The sequence below is a fragment of the Cucurbita pepo genome, chromosome LG03, assembly GCF_002806865.2.
Source record: "Cucurbita pepo subsp. pepo cultivar mu-cu-16 chromosome LG03, ASM280686v2, whole genome shotgun sequence".
Lineage (NCBI taxonomy): Eukaryota > Viridiplantae > Streptophyta > Magnoliopsida > Cucurbitales > Cucurbitaceae > Cucurbita > Cucurbita pepo.
In genome coordinates, this window is record NC_036640.1 from 13,445,641 (window position 1) to 13,464,525 (window position 18,885).

The 18,885-nt window shown below is 39.5% G+C and overlaps 6 protein-coding genes across 9 annotated transcripts; 3 read left to right on the forward strand and 3 right to left on the reverse strand.

Moving 5' to 3' along the window:
• Nucleotides 1–1,211: 1,211 nt before the first annotated feature.
• LOC111790247 (cyclic nucleotide-gated ion channel 1-like) lies at nt 1,212–5,835 on the forward strand. 4 transcript variants are annotated; one of them, XM_023671110.1, is made up of 10 exons: nt 1,216–1,653; nt 1,768–1,865; nt 2,054–2,603; nt 3,082–3,294; nt 3,391–3,674; nt 4,140–4,251; nt 4,413–4,649; nt 4,722–5,116; nt 5,210–5,518; nt 5,724–5,835. In XM_023671110.1, the coding sequence occupies exons 2-10, from the start codon at nt 1,837–1,839 to the stop codon at nt 5,785–5,787; spliced, it is 2,193 nt and encodes a 730-aa protein (XP_023526878.1). In that variant the 5' UTR covers nt 1,216–1,653; nt 1,768–1,836; the 3' UTR covers nt 5,788–5,835. The 4 variants fall into 4 exon arrangements, with proteins under 4 accessions (XP_023526880.1, XP_023526878.1, XP_023526879.1 ...); XM_023671111.1 differs by having other exon boundaries at nt 1,216–1,616; XM_023671112.1 differs by having other exon boundaries at nt 1,212–1,865; nt 4,140–4,161.
• An 83-nt stretch (nt 5,836–5,918) lies between these two features.
• On the reverse strand, nt 5,919–6,870 carry LOC111790249 (non-specific lipid-transfer protein-like). The gene is made up of 2 exons (XM_023671114.1): nt 6,256–6,870; nt 5,919–6,156 (listed from the first exon to the last, which is right to left on the reverse strand). Exons 1-2 carry the CDS (start codon nt 6,642–6,644, stop codon nt 6,093–6,095), a joined length of 453 nt encoding a protein of 150 aa, XP_023526882.1. The 5' UTR covers nt 6,645–6,870; the 3' UTR covers nt 5,919–6,092.
• Nucleotides 6,871–7,168: 298 nt separating this feature from the next.
• Nucleotides 7,169–10,973, reverse strand: LOC111790248 (thioredoxin-like 2, chloroplastic). The gene is made up of 4 exons (XM_023671113.1): nt 10,507–10,973; nt 8,904–9,083; nt 7,612–7,776; nt 7,169–7,365 (listed from the first exon to the last, which is right to left on the reverse strand). The coding sequence occupies exons 1-4, from the start codon at nt 10,714–10,716 to the stop codon at nt 7,276–7,278; spliced, it is 645 nt and encodes a 214-aa protein (XP_023526881.1). The 5' UTR covers nt 10,717–10,973; the 3' UTR covers nt 7,169–7,275.
• Nucleotides 10,974–12,042: 1,069 nt separating this feature from the next.
• LOC111790791 (cytochrome b561 and DOMON domain-containing protein At3g61750) lies at nt 12,043–14,271 on the reverse strand. Its single transcript, XM_023671851.1, has 5 exons — nt 13,866–14,271; nt 13,382–13,778; nt 12,995–13,293; nt 12,502–12,793; nt 12,043–12,395 (listed from the first exon to the last, which is right to left on the reverse strand). The coding sequence occupies exons 1-4, from the start codon at nt 14,133–14,135 to the stop codon at nt 12,518–12,520; spliced, it is 1,242 nt and encodes a 413-aa protein (XP_023527619.1). The 5' UTR covers nt 14,136–14,271; the 3' UTR covers nt 12,043–12,395; nt 12,502–12,517.
• Nucleotides 14,272–15,290: 1,019 nt separating this feature from the next.
• LOC111790792 lies at nt 15,291–16,847 on the forward strand. Its single transcript, XM_023671852.1, has 2 exons — nt 15,291–16,229; nt 16,408–16,847. The coding sequence occupies exons 1-2, from the start codon at nt 15,537–15,539 to the stop codon at nt 16,567–16,569; spliced, it is 855 nt and encodes a 284-aa protein (XP_023527620.1). The 5' UTR covers nt 15,291–15,536; the 3' UTR covers nt 16,570–16,847.
• Nucleotides 16,656–18,546, forward strand: LOC111790793 (calcineurin B-like protein 7). Its single transcript, XM_023671854.1, has 9 exons — nt 16,656–16,738; nt 17,117–17,243; nt 17,344–17,426; nt 17,511–17,570; nt 17,648–17,756; nt 17,912–17,964; nt 18,049–18,129; nt 18,209–18,321; nt 18,411–18,546. The coding sequence occupies exons 2-9, from the start codon at nt 17,171–17,173 to the stop codon at nt 18,454–18,456; spliced, it is 618 nt and encodes a 205-aa protein (XP_023527622.1). The 5' UTR covers nt 16,656–16,738; nt 17,117–17,170; the 3' UTR covers nt 18,457–18,546.
• The last annotated feature ends 339 nt before the right edge of the window (nt 18,547–18,885 follow it).

Sequence of the window (18,885 nt, forward strand, 5' to 3'; positions counted from 1 at the left end):
TGAATAGTGATTTTAATGTGTAGTAAGGGCACTAATTTCCATTTGTCCATCACAATTTTAAAACTAAAAATCTAAAAAATTTAGAATAGCCTTTAAAAAGGTATTTTGGCCTTCAAACTTTTAGGAAAATGACAATTTAGTGAACTTTAGTTTGTAGCTATGTAGTCCAAAATGTTCTTTTAACCCTTTTATAAGCTATAAATAATGCAATTATTTACAGCCAGCTTAAGAAAAGAACCACCGAAGAAGAAAATAATTCACGGTTATGCTAACTTAAGCATAACTCAATTGATTAAGATACATGCCTTTGGTGAAAAGGTGCAACAGTCCAAGTCCACCGCTAACAGATATTGTCCGTTTTAGTCCGTTACATATCGTTTTCAACCTCATGGGTCTACTAGGGAGAGGTTTCCACACCCTTACAAGGACTGCTTCGTTCCCCTCTCCAACCAATGTGGGATCTCACAATCCACCCCCCTTGGGGCCCAGTGTCCTCGCTGGCACACTGCCCAGAACCTGGCTCTGATACCATTTGTAACAGTCCAAGCCCACCGCTAACAAATATTGTCCACTTTAGCCCGTTACGTATCACTGTCAACCTCACGGTTTTAAAACGCGTCTACTAGGGAGAGGTTTCCAAACCCTTACAAGGAATGCTTTGTTCCTCCCTCCAACCAATGTGGGATCTCATAAAAGAGTTTGAATCTTCTAAATACCATTCATTTAACTCACAAAAAAAAAAAAAAAAAAAAAAAAAAAAAAAAAAAAAAAAAAAAAAAAAAAAAAANAAAAAAAAAAGAAAAAAAAGGGGTTCAAAGTGTTGTGGTATATACGTGTAAAACAAACCCTAAATCATCTCAGTTAGTATGAATGCCTGCAACAAGGTAAGTGTTGTGCTCCAGTTGCGAGCTAATCCCTTTAATCCCAATAGACATATTCATAACAACACAACTCAATCCCCAATGAAGCCATAATCTTTGGTTGTTTTAAAAATTGGTTTGATGTGATAATTTAGAAGCTCTTCTTTTGTGGCAAAAATTATTTAAAAAAGACTGGTATGATTCAAGAGGAGCCCTTGCTTTTAATCCCACAAGTAAAGGGATTGTAAATATCTCTGACTTCACCAATCATATTGTAATATCTGTTCTAATTGTTGTCAGTTCCATTAGAATTCCACTCCTTTAATAAAGTAGTGAGGAAAAAAACCATGGCAACTGCTTTAAAGTAAGAACTTTCCACTTCACAGAAAAAGGGGAAAGTCAAGGAGCAATGTATAAGCACATCAAACTCTGCAAAGTTCCTCTCGTGGAACATGACATTATTGACCGCCAAAATTGGGCTATTTGGGGCTTACTTAATCAGTATTTATAGTTTTTGTTATTTCACAGACAGCACCAGAAAAACCAGAGTAAGATTCTAACACAGTTTCTTTTGCTAACAAATCGACATGCATTTTGGTCTACAATGCCTGCGGTGAGACAAGGAAGAAGGATAGAAAAAGCACTTTCTTGTAGCTCATAATGGCTTTTACTCTACCAGGTTACTGAAGGAATTTTGAGTAATTCCTCTCTCAGGCTGACCCTCCTGTTTAGTCCTTCTGGTTCCCACAGAGAAAGGTTTTTTTCTACATAATTGCCACTTCTTGTCTTTCACGTAAGTGACCTTATATTACCTGAAAAGGAAGGTCAAGTTTTACTAGTAGCTCCATGGAACTGTAGGTTGTGTTGTGAATCTTGTTTCTCACTGACAAACATTTTGCTTCTGAAGCTAAGCAGTACGTATAGTGATATCAGAGCCACAGTTTAGGCCACGTTTAGGATACTGCTGTTCAAGTTTATGGGTTCTCAGATACCAAAATCTACAAGGTTTGAATATTCTGAACTCTTTCTCTCTCTCTTGCTGTCAAATTTTCCGAAAACCAACTTATGATCTCTCTGTGAATGCACATATGGCGTCTATTCCACAGTTGTTCTTGTTGTCCAAATAACTTGCTTGAACCTGATCCTATCAAAACTAACATGTACTTCTACTCTTGGTCTATGATAATATATAGGTTTGGGCATCCAACTTCTGATTTTCATGACAAATATGGAAGTTATCAAAACGGAAGCAGACTGTCTCCAGGGTCAATATTGGAGAGCATAGAAAGAAAATTTTCAAGTGCTTATAAGAGCTCTAGAAGAATAATAACACACTTCAGTTTCAAGCATCCAGGTGATCAGTCAGTAAAGAAACCGAAGTTCCGGAAGAAAATTCTTGATCCACAGAAGCCATTTCTTCAGCAATGGAACAAGATATTTGTGCTCTCTTCTGTCATAGCAGTAGCTGTGGATCCTCTCTTCTTTTACATCCCAGTGATCAACGGAGAACGTCAATGCCTAACCATAGACCGACAACTTATGATCATTGCTTGTGTTCTTCGTTCAGTCATGGACTTATTTTATGTACTTCACATGATCTTTGAATTTCGAACGGGTTTTCTTCCCCCTTCTTTACCAGTATTTGGAAGTGGAGAATTAATCGAAGATCCAGCAGCTATAGCAAAGAGATATCTCTTCTCGAACTTCTTGATTGATATCTTATCCGTTCTCCCACTGCCTCAGGTATAAATTTAGTATAGTTTCAGTTAAATTAACATTCAACTCAAAAGTTTAAGTTGTTGGGTTATGGTAAATTTAATCCTTTATCAACACTTAACACTCTCCCTCACTAGGATGTTCTGCTAGATACCATGTTAAGTCACCCATTTATAGGTTATGGTAATTTCTTTTTTCTTTAACCATTTCTTAGATACTTGAAGCGTCTAGTCTTTGCGTCAAGAGCATAACATTTGGCTGTTCTCCTTATTTGGAATGTTACATATTTTGTATGATGAGTTCTTTAAAGCTTAGTCTATAATCTTCTCTTTCTTGACATTGTACTAAAGATTATGTGGTTGTTTGGTTTCGCTATCCTGTACAAGAATGGATTATTTTCTGAGTCATTGGATAGATTCTTGGGAAACCTTTATTTTGAGCAGTATTGATTGCCTTGCTGAAGTGAACTTACTACTTGAGATAACTCGGTTTGTATGTGATTCAGCTTTTGGTATTAGCAATCATTCCTGCAGCGAAAGGCCCGATTCCATTAAAGACAAAGGATGTTGTGAAGATTGCAGTTCTTTTGCAATATGTTCCAAGACTTCTCCGAATCTATCCACTATACAGAGAAGTAACCAGAACGGTTGGCATACTGACAGAAACAGCCTGGAGTGGAGCTGCCTTCAATCTCCTTATTTATATGCAAGTTAGTCATGTATGTGTTCATTTGACTTTATAGTAAATACAAAACCAGTTCTTATATTTTGGTTTAAAATGAATTCTCTTATGAGCAGTGAATGTAATGAATTAGGTTGTTGGTGCCATTTGGTATTTGTTATCAGTAGAACGACAAGCCAAATGCTGGGTCGAGGCCTGCAGGAAAGGTAAGTGTAAGGACAATTTTCTGTACTGTGGAAATCAAAGAAGACAAATACACCCGTACATAGATCAGTATTGCTCCCCTAAGGAGTCTGAAGATGAAAAAACCTTCAAGTTTGGGATGTTTGTTGAAGCCCTTAAGTTTCAATTGACCAGTACGACGTCTTTTCGCCGCAAATTCTTCTATTCCTTCTGGTGGGCTCTGAGAAATGTCAGGTCAGTAAAAGTTTCCTATGTTTCTACATTAGTAGAAAATTGTGAGATCCCATGTCAATTGGAGAGGGGAATGAAGCATTCTTTATAAGAATGTGGAAACCTCTCCCTAGCAGACACGTTTTAAAAACCTTGAGAGGAAGCCCAAAAGGGAAAGCCGAAAGAGGACAATATCTGCTAACGGTGAGCTTGGGCTGTTACAAATGGTATCAGAGTCAGACACCGAGCGGTGTGCCAGCGAGGATGTTAAGTCCCGAAGGGAGGTGGATACCAGACGGTGTGCCAGCGAAGATGCTGGGCCCCGAAGGAGGGTAGATTGTGAGATCCCACATCGATTGGAGAGGGGAATGAAACATTCTTTATAAGGGTGTGGAAACCTCTCCCTAGTAGACACGTTTCAAAAACTTTTTTGTGTTCCAGTCTAATAATAATTATCACTCTAAAGGAACTTTTTTTGTGTTTCTACAGCTCTAGTGGACAAAACCTTCAAGTAAGCAATTACATGGGGGACGTTTTTTTTGCTGTCTTCATTGCCATTCTTGGTTTGGTTTTATTTGCGTTACTCATTAGCAATATTCAGGTAATACATGATGATGCTCAATTCATTGACTTTGCAATTGCCTCAAGTTCAAGAGGAAAATAATTATGCTTCAAACATGAACCGTATCTCTGATTTCATTGCTCTTCCATATTCTATATTTCATTCTCTTTTTTTTCATCTGTGATGGTTCCCCTTGACAGAAATATCTGCAGTCAGCAACTGTTAAAGTAGAGCAGATGAGAATTAACCGAAGAGACGCCGAGCATTGGATGGCACATCGTATGCTCCCAGAGGACTTGAGGCAGCGTATTCGACGATATGATCAGTACAAATGGCAGCTAAACAGGGGAGTTAAGGAAGAGGAACTCATCGGTAACCTTCCTAAAGACCTCAGGAGAGACATCAAACGCCATCTTTGCTATGCCCTTCTAAAGAAAGTGAGTTGTTTTCCTTCTACTTTGGCATATTCCTCTGAAATTTTCATCATTTGTTAACTTGGAATGCTTTAGGTGCCACTTTTTAGCGGCATGGACAAGCAACTGTTGGACGCAATGTGTGAATATCTCAAGCCTGTGTTATTCACAGAGAAGAGCTTCATTCTGCAAGAGGGTGACCCAATAGATATGATGCTATTTATCATGAAAGGAAAGTTGGCTACCAGTATTACTTATGGTTGGAAAAACAACACTTTCTCGGGCGTTCTTAACGCAGGTGACTTTTGTGGTGAAGAACTAGTTCAATGGGCAAGGGATCCAACCTCCACTTCCCTTCCCATTTCAAGCAGAACAGTTAAGTCTCTTACTGAGGTTGAAGCCTTTGCTCTAAAGGCTAATGAGTTGAAATCTGTAACTAGTCAGTTCCACTTCCAGCGTCTCAATAGCAAGCAATTCCAACTCTCAGTCAGGCATGTTCTTCTTACTCAACTTACACAAATTGTTCTACCATTGATCCCATAAACAACAAGTTTTTTTCATGATCCTTAATCCTTGTTCTCTAGGTTCTACTCCCATCAATGGAATGTTTGGGCAGCCTACAAAATACAAGAAGCTTGGCAGGAGTACCGTGAAAGAAAGCGGAGAGGGGTGAGAGGAGATGGCAGGTTTCAAGATGCATTGGCCAAAATGGCTGGCGCCTCGGTGGGCTTTGGCGCCACTCTGTATGCATCCATATTCATATCCCATCTACTGCAAGTGGTGCAGCGTGATCAACCTCAGGAAACTGCCCAACTCACCCGAGTGATGACACTACCGCCGCCTCCAAAGCCAGACGATGAGCCAGACAGCCCAAACTTCACAATCTTGAATCGGTAAGATGTGTTGTTTCAAGCTCGTTAACCTTCTATGTGAGTTTTAGTGCTTGGTTTCTTTGTGTGATATGTAAATAACGTATGATAATAATCAGCAGAATGGTGTTCCTCTTGCTTGGTTTCATCTTTCATTTTCTTTTCTAGCCTATTGCCTAGTTTCTTCTTGCTAATGATCTTGCTTTAATGTTGGTACCCCACAAAATAGGAACACAACGAAGCAACAAACATCAAATTCCATCTCAAGTAAAGTTTGTAAATCTTCTGTTTGATGCTTTTACATGATTCATCAGATTGATTTAACAGAACTTTTCGACATTTATCGTTCTCGTCTCAAACTTCGCGATCAAAATAAGTGAAATGGGAAAAGGGGACCGACCAAGGCATTCCCGAGAATGAAAAGTACATTCAAAACGGAAAAGGGTGGATTGATGAGTATAATATAGGTAGAAGTATTATTGATAACAGATACAAAGAGTACAGAGTATGTAAATTTAGGATTATTGGGACTTATTATGAAACATGAAGAACCTCAAAGATATCATATGGGATTTGCTCGAGTATATGTTGATTGGGCTCAATGATTATGGTTATCCTCAAGCTCGTATGAAAAAGCACTTCCAAATTGATAGTCCTCAGCCCTGCATGCCGACACACAAACAGCAAAAATCTTAGCTCACAAACACCTAATGTTTTGTTAAGAAAATTCAATACAAAAACAAATGATGAATTGTGATTACTTCGAGCAGTCGGTAGAACTGTCGATGGGGGGAATTTGGGCGGGAATTCCACAATCTTCAGGAATCAAAGGGATGCGGCTCGGATCATAAGGCCCGATCATCGACAAACTCGTCTTGATGCACTCACACAAATCTACCCTATCTTTCTTCGTTTTAGCATCGTCGACCAACTTTCCAACGCCGGTGCAGCACGATGATGATGGATTCTCGCCGCCAAACCCGCTGTCGCTGCCTTTGATGAAGCCCAAGCATGGTGATAGCTCCTGCACCACCGGTATGCAAGCTTCCACGTCGGCACTCTGAGACAGAGTGACCATCTGGAGGCATATGAAGATTGCGACAAATGCCAGAGCCCCGATGGTCGAGCGGAGATGGAAGATTCCTGACATGTTCCACTTGGGAAATTATACTAACAGTATTGGTGGGTGTTTATGTTTTGAGGTGAGGATTACGATTTGAGTGCCTTTAATATCCATTTTCTTGAGCCACTCCCTGAAAATCTGCTCCCATGCAGCTTCTGTGATCTTTATGGTTATTGCCACACAAAATGGGGTTTTCTATTTCTAATTGGTTGAGTGAAGTAAGTGAAGTGACCTTGTTAGTTGTCACTTTACTTGAATTGTTGTGTTCTTTTCAGGTGCAGGAGAAGAATTGGCATCAAAATTGAAAGAAATGTAACTAAAACGCTTGAAAGCTGAGAGATCGAATGAGCATGTCCATCAGAAATTAGTGACTAAATTTATTATTCAATGCACACAAAAAGTAGCTTTCGACTGTTGCTACAACAAACGGTGCTACTGCTACTACTTTGGCAAGCAAAATATTTTATGATTGGTATTCTCAACTTCTGAATTCTTTTACAGAACAAGAATGCAAATTTACAGATTGGAATAGCTGACTGCAGAATGTTTTTTTTTTTCTTTTTTCTTTTAAACAAGAAGGTTATATTAATACCAGGGGAATGCACAATGATACCGATGTGGATTTGCAGCAAGTGTTCGTCCCGGGAGCCAAGGAGGGCTACAGTATAAGATCTCCTACTCCCTTTGGCGGCCCAATGCTGCAACGAGCTGTGTTGTGCATTTCAATTGCATCTTTAATTTTCTGAAACTGCGGGAAGGAGAAAGGTTAGATAGAGTTCAAATTCTGAAAATATTTACTTATATTGATCATTTCATGAAAGTTCTAGGAAAAATATCACTACTTGCCATAAGATCAACAACTTAATATAGTTTTCAAATAAATCCTTCTATCACATTCACATCTGTATTTTAACATTCTGCTCACTATAAGCTAACCCAAGAAAATAGAATGAATTGACATATTGGAGGTGGGGAGGGAGAGGAGGATGCTAACCTTTGCGAGCGAGCATGAGAAGGACTCCAACTGTCCATCAGCTCCACGATAAAAGTGGAAATAAGGAAGGACCTTGACATTCAAACTTTTACACATTGGCTTGTTTTCATCAAAATTAACTTTTAGGAATAAAATCTCAGGGTGTTCATCAGCTGTTCTGCAGAGCTGACAGTTCCATTTCAACGCATATACAATCGTCAGACCATAAAACAGGAAAGTAAAAAGTACGATGAGTTGAGAAACAACAAATATTAAATCCAATGAATAACAATCATTTAATGTAAGAAACAACCGTGCAAATAAGAAGTGTTATGGAGCTTTCTCGTTATAACCTCAGCGACAGAGAATGGCTGAACTGCTGCTGCAGCAGAAAACCAATAAAGAGGACAATAAAAAGAAAACACGCTTCCTTAATCAAACTACTCAATTTTCCAAAATACCATGCCTCTACCTTGAGATATATTCGAAACACACACCTTTCTCTTCCACATCTAAGGACCAACTAGCATACAACCCCACCACTACCAGATATGGTCCTCTTTGGACTTTTCCTTCCAAGACTTACCCTCAAGGTTCTAAAATGCATCCGACGGGGAGAGGTTTCCACACCCTTATAAGGGATACCACCCGGTGTCTGACTCAGATATCATTTGTAATAGCCCAAGCCCACCGCTAGCAGGTATTGCCCTATTTGGGCTTTTCCTCACGGTTTTAAAACGAGTCCGATAGGGAGAGGTTTCCACACCTTATATTATAAGGAATGTTTCGTTCCCCTTTCAGGCTTGGGCTGTTACATTAATCCAGTCGCTTCATATGAGCAGTTTTCGAAATTCTGCAATTCTTCAACTAAATGTGGCAAACATGATGAATTGAAGAACTGGCCATCCCTTCAAGCTCAAACAAGTGGATCACTGGATCATATATCTAGAGTATCTTCAGACCAGGTTCTTCGGATATCAAATATTCAGAAGAGTTCTTGATTAGCAAAGTTATAAAGGATTGAGAAATCGTTTGTAGTTTCAACCAAATTGACATAGATAGCTAGAAAACCTTGAGGCCTTTGAAAGTACAGCAAAGTGTATTCTAAAGCTTTTCATCTCGATAGCAAACAAATCCAGCAGTCATTGTCTCTTATAACACAAATTCATTTGATGACTACTAGTTCAATAAGCTGGTCCTACATCGAGTTTCAGAAAATGCTGAAAGCATGTCCTGATCATCTAACGATAAATGCAAATAGCAGGCCAACTTCACAATCTAAAGAAATATAAAGCACTGATGAAGAAAGTTACCCGGGGAAATAATGCCCTGCAAGAAGCACACCAGGTTCCATAAAATTCTACAATAACTAATCTATCACCAGCTTCGCTTAGTGCAGTCAAAAATTCCTGTGTCGAATGTATATCAATCATGTTTGGTGCATTCTTTTCCCACCATTTTGGCTGGTCTTTTTCAGCCACAGCAGCCTGTACCTGTGGCATCATAGAACAATTAACAGGAGCCACTGAGAAAATGATTAACTTATTCATTTTGTTTGACTAAAAAGTTTTTTCAAACAATTAAACGTGTATAAAAGGATAAGATGGACAAATAGTACACCCTCCTGCCCTCAGTAAGGCATGGCAAAATTACAAGACGTTGTTCCGTAGACATTCCATGAAAAACAAAGGAAGCAATCACAAAATTCTTCAGCCAAAGGACCTCCATCTAGAGATCAAAAGAGATTTACATATATGTACACTACTAGTAGATATTGTCCGCTTTGACCCGTTATGTATCGACGTCAACCTCACGGTTTTAAAACGTGTTTATTAGGGAGAGGTTTCCACACCCTTCCAAGGAATGTTTCGTTCCCCTCTCCAACCGATGTGGGATCTCACTGTAACCAAGAAAAGATTTACGTGTAAAGATGCTAGAATTCTCCAACAACTCTCCAACTTCCAGAATTTTGAATCAAGATGATGAGATATATGAAAACCTTCCAAGTTATCTCTCTCGTTGAATGAACTTTGAAAGGTAAGGTCCTCCACAAGTTATCTCTGTTCAGAACTTTTAGAAACATCTGAAATGAGAGTCAGGTGGGCATAAAGTTCAGGTAAAGCATTATGAAGATCAAAGTTATCCTATCCAACCAAGCATCCTTCCAAAATCCAATTTAACTATGGTTCCCAACCATGAAGTAGACTTCAAATCTCAGATAAATCTCATAGCTGCCAGTGAAAATCCAAGGTAAACAACTACCGTTCAGAGACATATTGTCCACGAACCATCCCAACGGACTTGCACCATATTTACTCGTGATCATTTTGTGCCTCAAGGGTACTAGATTTTAACTAGAATCAGGCTATATTGGAACATATAACAACTTGGTATACCGGACTACAAGTGTCAACTGAGAATCGAATGCACAAGGGAAAGAATTGTTGGTCAAGCAATGTAGTCAATAATTTCAACTGATAAAAATGCAAACACGAAATACGAAGACAATTTGAACTGTTCGATTAGACCAACAAGCAGCTGGTTCCATTGCCACGGCAATACTGTCGGCCGTAAAACTTACTTCTCGGTGAATTCATTACAAGAATCCACCTTTGTCTATGGGCCTCCCCATTAGGGTTCTATGGAATCCGCTCAGATTGCAATTCAGCACATGAAACTTCAAATTGAAAATAAACTTCAAACAACCCCAACAAACAGATTTTTCCTGACATCTTCGGGCCGGCGCCAAAGCGCAAATAGTTAGGGGGTAGGTATCCTAGTATAACTAAATTCATAAATAAATAAAAAACACTGTTAATTGCCAAGAACTAACAATCATACAATAGAAATCCGACCAAAAATGTCAAGAACTAACAATCATACAATAGAAATCCGAGGAAAAGACAAGTTATGTACCTTGAAAGATACCAACCTCTTTCTGGGTGTGAAAGAAAGAGGCATTAGACAGGTAGCAGAATAAGATGCCAAAGGAGTCGACCTCTTTTCTGGGTTTTGAATGGGTTGAAGACAAGGGTGAAGAGAATTGTAGGAGGAGGCAAAAGAGGGTGGCAAAGAAGTGGAGGAGAAATAGAAAGAATTCGACGAGAATCTAGAAACATCGGCCATTTAGAGACGAAGAAGGCGAAATTTGTAGCAAATCCCAATAGGGTGATAAGCTAGCTAAACAGCATGGAGGCAAAGGGCGGTCGATAGAAAGCAGTATCTAGATTCTCCAGAAAAGTGTGCGCGTGAACACGAGAGAGAGAGAGAGAGAGAGAGAGAGAGAGAGAATTTACGCTTTATGGGATTGAGATGGTCTCAGCAACAATTGGTAATCCGCCATTTTACCCAATTACGGTGCTTTCATTTTCCTCTTATTTGTCAATCCCATAATCATGTTCATAACCAGGTTTTTCTGCTTGTCATAAACTTCTTCATTTTCATCTAACAATGGCCATCAACCTCGTGGTTATAAACGTGTCTATTAGACAAATGTTTTCACGGCCTTTTAAGCAATGCTTCATTCTCATTTTCAACCGATGTGAGATCTCATAATTCACCTCTTGGGAGCCCAGCGTCGGTTATAAACGTGTCTATTAGACAAATGTTTTCACGGCCTATTAAGCAATGCTTCATTCTCATTTTCAACCGATGTGAGATCTCATAATTCACCTCTTGGGAGCCCAGCGTCGGTTATAAACGTGTCTATTAGACAAATGTTTTCACGGCCTTTTAAGCAATGCTTCATTCTCATTTTCAACCGATGTGAGATCTCATAATTCACCTCTTGGGAGCCCAGCGTCGGTTATAAACGTGTCTATTAGACAAATGTTTTCACGGCCTTTTAAGCAATGCTTCATTCTCATTTTCAACCGATGTGAGATCTCATAATTCACCTCTTGGGAGCCCAGCGTCGGTTATAAACGTGTCTATTAGACAAATGTTTTCACGGCCTTTTAAGCAATGCTTCATTCTCATTTTCAACCGATGTGAGATCTCACAATTCACCTCTTGGGAGCCCAGCGTCTTTGCTGGTACACTGCTTGATGTTTGTCTCTGATATCATTGTAACGGTCCAAATCCATCGCTAGCAAATATTGTCAATTTTAGTTTGTGTTATATATTGTCTTCGGTCTCACGATTTTAAAACAGGTATGTTAGGGAGAGGTTTCCACACCGTTCCCTCCCCCGTTCCCTCCCCAACCAAAGCATGAATTTACCTTCCCATGATGATATGGAAGATGATATGGAAGAGGATACCCCCATCAAATGAAACTCTCATGCTCTAATTGCTAACCTTTTTCATCTCTATCCTCTCATTGCTATACCATTGTTCCAAACTCATCCACTGTTCTTTCTCCATTTTGTGAATAAACCTGGAATTTGTGAACTGTAACACAAAACTGTTCTTAAATTACTTTCATACATAGCAGAAGAAGTGAGATGATGAGGGTGAAAATTTAAGCAGCATTGATGATTGATACACAATCACACAGAGTTCTGTTTCCATACATCACAAAAATGCATTGATCGTCTGAATATCGTCTGAAACAGAGTTAACACTTAACAATACAAAGGCTTCTTCTTCATCCTGCAAACGATTCACCACTCCAAAAACTTGTAGTTGGGAAAACAAACACCAACAATTTCCTATTTGACAAACATATTAACTAATGTAATCGTCATGGATGATCGAGAGAGCTTCGTCGTTGAAAGGTTTCGGCTTAATATAGAAGAACTTAACGTTCTACCAGGATCCAGCCCTCAATGAACTTCAAATTATATCAATCTTCTGTTTCCTGATTCTGAAAAGGCAGATTTTAGCATCACCATGAAGTTAGTTTAATATAGTGAATAGGGAAATGCACTCATATTTAGAAACAAATGATTGATGTAAGAACAAGAACAGACCTGAAACAATGGTTAATTATGGTGAAGGATTCATCTGAAATGAATTCATGGCAGCTTTATCTGATCTTTTCACCCATGCCAATGCTTCCAAGACAATCACTGCAATAAGTATCATGCTAAGAAGAAACCCGTAGCCTAGTTTCCATTCATTTCCTGCACCTCCAATTTGAATTCCCAACACTATGTTCAATGCTCCAAAAAACAGAGCAATCCTTCCAAACCAATGGTGATACCAGTTCCAGTACTTTCTGATTTTAGCTTCCTTGTTGGGCCTCAAAAAGAAAGCCAGTACCTGAATTCCCCCGACCCACCAAACCATTGGTGATATCAATTATATGTTTTGAAACCTCTGATTTTTAAATGTATGTTCTTATGAGAAGCTGTTAGTGATGATGTTCTCATGTGTATTAACAAGTGCACTTAAAAGAGATATTTAATGGTTCTAATCCAAGTAAGTTGGGTTTGGGGCCTAAAAAGAGATATTGAAACAGACCTGGAGAATGCTGAGCACAAGGACAAAGATACCAATGCCTCTATGAGTTGGTACGTTGGCATTGATTTTGTTGTAAAGTTGTCTTCCAAGTAAGACAGTAGTAAGGCCAATGGCAAAGCCCACAACCTGAATCACTGAATGAAGATAGTACCAAAGAGGATCCTTATGTCTGAAGTATCTGGGAATGATCGCTCCAACTGGAAGGATGAGGCCCCATCCAATTATCCCCAACACACCATGGTTCTTCTTTGTCTGCCCAATGTCACTGCCTGCTGTTACTGCTGCTGAAGACTTGGAACCTGTGTCAAACAGCAATAATAGGGACTCTTAATGGTATTAAAACAAACAGTTTAACAGACAAAGTTTGATATGGGCAGCAAAGGAAACCTGCAGAGAAGTCAAAAACAACAGCAGTTTTATCACTATGAGCAGATAAATGATTGTGTCTGGGATAAGCATTCCCAAAAGCCAGGAGAATCGGTTGCTGAGAAACCATGGCACTGAATTTGAGCTGAAATGCCAAGTAAATGGTGGCACCATGCAACACAACCGAGGAAGGAACGTTAGTGAGAGGCAATTCTCCTTTGTCTTGAATTACTTCTGATTGCTTTCTTCCCTGCAGATAGTATTGGTGGATTCTTGCATGCCCTTTCTTGTTTACCCATCCCACCATTGCACTTGATCCCACCATCATCCCATCTCTAGAAAACCCAATCCCCACCCACCCAGTTGTGTATAAAGCTGATACGATGATGTTCATTACATGTTCTTCATTTTGTGTATACTGCAGAATCCAACGCAAAAATCCTTCAAGTTTCCTTTTATTTATTTCCAAAACATCGAAAACATTACAGATTCAAATCGAACTTACCCGTAATACAAATGTATTCCAGATGGGTTTGCAGATGACATTGGTTAGATTACCATATGGTGGTGGAAGAAAGCTCCTCAAATCAGTATCGCATTGCTCCGATACACCACCGTTGTAACCGTCGTAGCCGCTGCTGCTATCTACTTCAACATAATCATCCTCATCGTCATCGGCCGCCATGGACTGCTGGTGCAGGTTCAAAACAAGGAGTAAAAAACAGAACCCAATAACAGATTTGGGTAGGGGTATCAGAAAACCCCTTTTTGCCATTAGGAGAAGGGTTTTTGAAGGTGGGATTGAGATGGGTAATGAATGATGGGAGGAAATGGAGTTGGAGACGATGAAGAACAAATGAAAGGAGCAGAGTAGATTGCTGAAAGGGAGAATGGGGAGGCGGTTGAAGGGTTGCAGTAACTTGGGTTCTAAGGATGGATTGATTGAAAAAATGTTAGTTGGTTTGTGGTGGTGATAGCTACTTGGGACAGTGGTTGGTAATTGATAGCAAAATCATCATTTCCCGCGAAACCCACCTCCAATTTTCCTTCTTTTTACAGCCTCTTTTCGTCTATGAACTCTTCTTCCATGAATAACAAAACTCTTCCTTTTGTGAACCTGCAAGCTATATGAACTTGGCAAATCTTCATAAATTCATTAACTTTAATATAATACAATCTGAGGAAGTGCTTGATACTTCAAAAGTTCAAAGAGGTTGGCTTGTTTTGTGTTGGAAGATACCATAATTAGGCGTTGGCTACTTTCCACAGCCCAATAATATCATCAAACCTTCCAACAATGTGTCTAATTATCCAAAAAGGTTGCACTTTTGGATGTCCTAAAAAGATATAAAGAGAAGGTGGTGTAAAGTTGAAGGAATTGAAACTTAGCATCTTCATGATTTCTTTTTTGAATCAACCTTTTGAAGTTTGAAAGGAGTAGATACCTTTTGAAGCTGTTTATGCCAATTAGATTAGATCTCGCACGAGTCAAGACATTGGGATTTGAGAGACCATTGATGCCATTAAAAACATATTGGATCGAAATAGTCCGTGCATTTATTATTGAATTCACTTGACCTCACGTAGGGTACTATCTAGAAAAGAAATGCATATTGACATTCTAACCTTCCTTCTCTTTGCACGACCTCCCTAAAAGACAATCTCAAAATTTGAACGATATCTAGGACGAAAGTAAGCTAAAAAAGAAAAAATATATGTATGTTCAAAATATATGGATGTGGTGAATGATAAAAGATTGGCATATGCTTTGAGAACCATAGTCTCGCAAGGAAATTCGAGAAAGGATACCGCCGCATATTCCTTCACAAATTGGTGATCCCTGCTTCTCTTATGTTTCTTTTTGCTGAAACTTCCCCCACGCCGGCCCCAATGTCTCTTTCCGCCTCTTCACGATTCTAAAAGTCCTTCTAATTGTTATCAATAATTCAGCATCAAAAGAGCATTTTACTTGGTAGCGAGATTGTGTAACTCGCCATTGTGAAATCCAAGCTTGAACAGTTCGTTTTTTACTTGAAAAGTTGAAGAAAGTCTATTTTAGAAGGCTCTCCAATGTTCTAAACAGCACAACGATTCAAGTTCACGAGAAGTATTTGCTCCATTTCGTCCTTTTTCCACCTGAAATGCTCGTTGAACTCAGAAAACAGAACCCCTTCTTATGGAAACTCTCAGTATAGGTCTTATATCGAGTCCCTTCATCTTCAAAGGCTCCCCACGACCTACCAGGTCTTTTTCCACCAACTTCTTGGCTTTTGGGTTTAATCAATTCAAAAAGCTTCCAAGGTTTCCCCATAAGTTGTCTTGTACCAGTCGTCCAACAACTAGGAACCAGAAATCTGAAGGCGGTGATCGCAGTTTTGGTTCGAATCTCTTCTGGGTTTTGGTTCCCGTGCTGCAAAGTATCAAAGGCGTTGTGTTGTCCAAAACCCACAAAGCTCAGAGTGTTTCAGAGAGATTTGTAGATGGGGGTTTGAATGGAAGTTACTTACAAAGTGGGAGTTTCGGGATTGCTTTGTTAAGCATAACCGCAACCGCGAAGCATCGGATTAGTCCGTTCGTTGCTACATTGGCGACGAACCCGACGTTTGTTTCGGGGTTGTTCGCGTGGTTCTTTGCACAATCGACGAAGGTTTTGTTGAACTTTTTCGTGGAAAGGAAATGGGATTTGAAAATAATGTTTGGTTGTGGTGGGATGCCTTCGTCTCACTCTGCATTGTGCACGGCTTTGACGACTTCGGTGGCTCTTTGTCATGGCGTAGCGGACTCCCTTTTTCCTGTCTGCTTGGGGTTTAGTCTCATTGTTATGTACGATGCTATTGGCGTTCGTCGACATGCCGGCATGCAAGCTGAGGTACTAAATCTTGTTTGTTTTACATCATCTCCTGCAAGTTTCCATGAAATCTGCTCTTAAATTCTTCGTAGTTGCTAAGTTTAGGTGTTTTCATCAAATTGCTTCCTCAGTGAATAAGGCACAAGGTTTAGTGGTGCAAAGATTTATAGTGAAATATTTGGGAAATGGGTGAATGCAGGTTCTTAATCTTATCGTTGAGGACTTGTTTCAAGGGCATCCCATAAGCAAAAGAAAGCTGAAAGAGCTGCTTGGTCACACGCCATCGCAGGTCCTTGCTGGTGCTCTGCTAGGCATTGCGGTCGCTTGGTTCTTTTGTCAGGGTTCCATGATTCCATATTGAACTCAACTTCGTTGGAATTCAACCCTTTTCACTATGGAAATGGCCCATTTGTTTGCGTTATGGCTCATAAATGGCATCAACAAGTCGGTTAATTAAGAGCATAGCTTTCTTCTTTGTTCTACCAACGAAGGAAAACAGAGCATGTTCTGTTTTTTGCATCCATGGAAAAGTACTTCTTCACTCAATTTTTCATTTTATGAAGTGCTTTTAACTCAACTAGTTGATTATTGTGAACTTTGAAATCACTTATTCTAAAAATTACTCTGTGTTTCATATAAGTTACCCACTAAATATATATAGTCATCAATTCATTAAACTATTAAAAAATCATAGATGCAACAGCACATAATCACACGTATCACAGTTAATCCACGAATTATGGAGGAGAGCCAAGACTTGCAGTTCAATCGTTTGACCATTTTTAACTTTCACCCATAACGGCAAAATACAAAGTGGGTCTAAGTTGAAACTCAAAGTCAACGATGTCTGGTTCAGCTCGTTGGGAATTGGGATTTGGATGAATAAAAGCCATGTCCGGTTGCTGCAGAAGTCAAACAATGGCGATGAGGATGATGATGATTGATTCCTTAGTTTAAACACGATGGGTTGCAATACCTCAAAACCAGCTCCTTCTCCCTCGCATGACCGCTCTGCTCTTGCTTCTGATACCCCTTGTCTGTCTCTAAGCTTCTCTGCTCTCTTTTATTGTCCATCTATTTCTTATGTCATTTGATTTCTTCTCCTAATTTGGTTGTTCTTAATCTCTGTTGGCAGTTTCAGAGAGGGAGATTGAGTATTTGCATAAGCTATTTCAGAAACTGAGCGATTCCGTAATCAAAGACGGCCTAATACACAAGGTATCTTCTTCTCTCTATGTGCCTTCATCTTTGCTCTGATTCTGATTTCATTTGAGTTCATACTTTCTTTCTTGTAATTCCAAGGAAGAACTTCGGCTTGCAATCTTCAATAATGTGAACCAAAGGAACCTCTTTTTGGACAGGGTATGTATGACATGTTTTTTAATCTCGCAAAAACCTTGTACAAACAGTTGACTTAGTTTTTCTGGTTTGTTGTACAGATTTTTGATCTGTTTGATGCTAACAAAAATGGACGAATTGGGTTTGAGGAGTTTGTTGGGACACTGAGTGTCTTTCATCCCAACACTCCAAAGGCAGTCAAGATTGCACGTAAGAACATGGATATGACTGTCTTTGTGTTTTCAAAACAAACTTTTCTACCATTTTTCCACAGTTTCTCCTTTTTCCCTCTAGCTATCGCTCTAGCTCGTGCTTTCTCGGTTCCTTTAATTAAAGTTAAGACTGATACAATATTCAATTTCCAGATGCATTTAAGCTGTATGATCTGAGACACACTGGCTTCATTGAGCGTGAAGAGGTAAAAATCTTATTACAAATCCCTGACTGAAACTACAGCTTGGTATCTTGCAAGAATTAAAGTAAATTTATGTATCTGATATAGCTGAGAGAGATGGTGTTGGCTCTTCTGTGTGAATCCGATCTAGTTCTGCCTGACGATGTAGTCGAAACGATTGTGGAGAAGGTAAGTATGATGAGGGAATGAGTGTTTTGATAGTTGTTGTCCGTCCCCAAAACTTGAGTGAGTTTGGTTGTGTTTGCAGAGTTTTAGTGAAGCAGATGCAAAGGGAGATGGTAAGATTGATGAGGAAGAGTGGAAAGCATATGCAGAACAGAATCCTTCTCTACTGAAGCATATGACTCTTCCATATCTCATGTATGTTTCGAATCTTTCATCTACTTGAGTGATACTTGTGGTGTATGGTGTGTATGGTGTCATAAAAGATATAAGGCATTTGCTTACAGGGACATGACAGTAGCATTTCCCAGCTTTGTGGAGAGTGGGGAGTGAATAGGCTGTGATGTTGAGGGTTGATCGATCTACTACAAGCAGTTTGTACCATTTCTTTCTAAAAGAAAAAATCCTACAGTTTGAAATTCATTCATGAGTCCAGTCAGTTCATGGTGAAGAAGATATATCTATAAACATGCCTCATGTCACTTCACTTCACTTCACTTCACTTCACTTCACTTCACTTCACCAACTTGGAACCAATCAATCGTGTTTTTGGGTCATCCGAATTCTGTCGCTCAATTCCAATTTGAGTCTTGAAATATGACCACCGGAAATCTCAGTATCATCAGAAATTCGCAATTCAAAATCAGAACGTACCCGTTGCTCATGAGCCTCAGCTTTCTTCCTCATCGAGTTCCTCCGAGATCTGGGAATGACGATGGGTTTCCATAAATCATGGAGATGGCTGCTTCAATTAGGAATCCC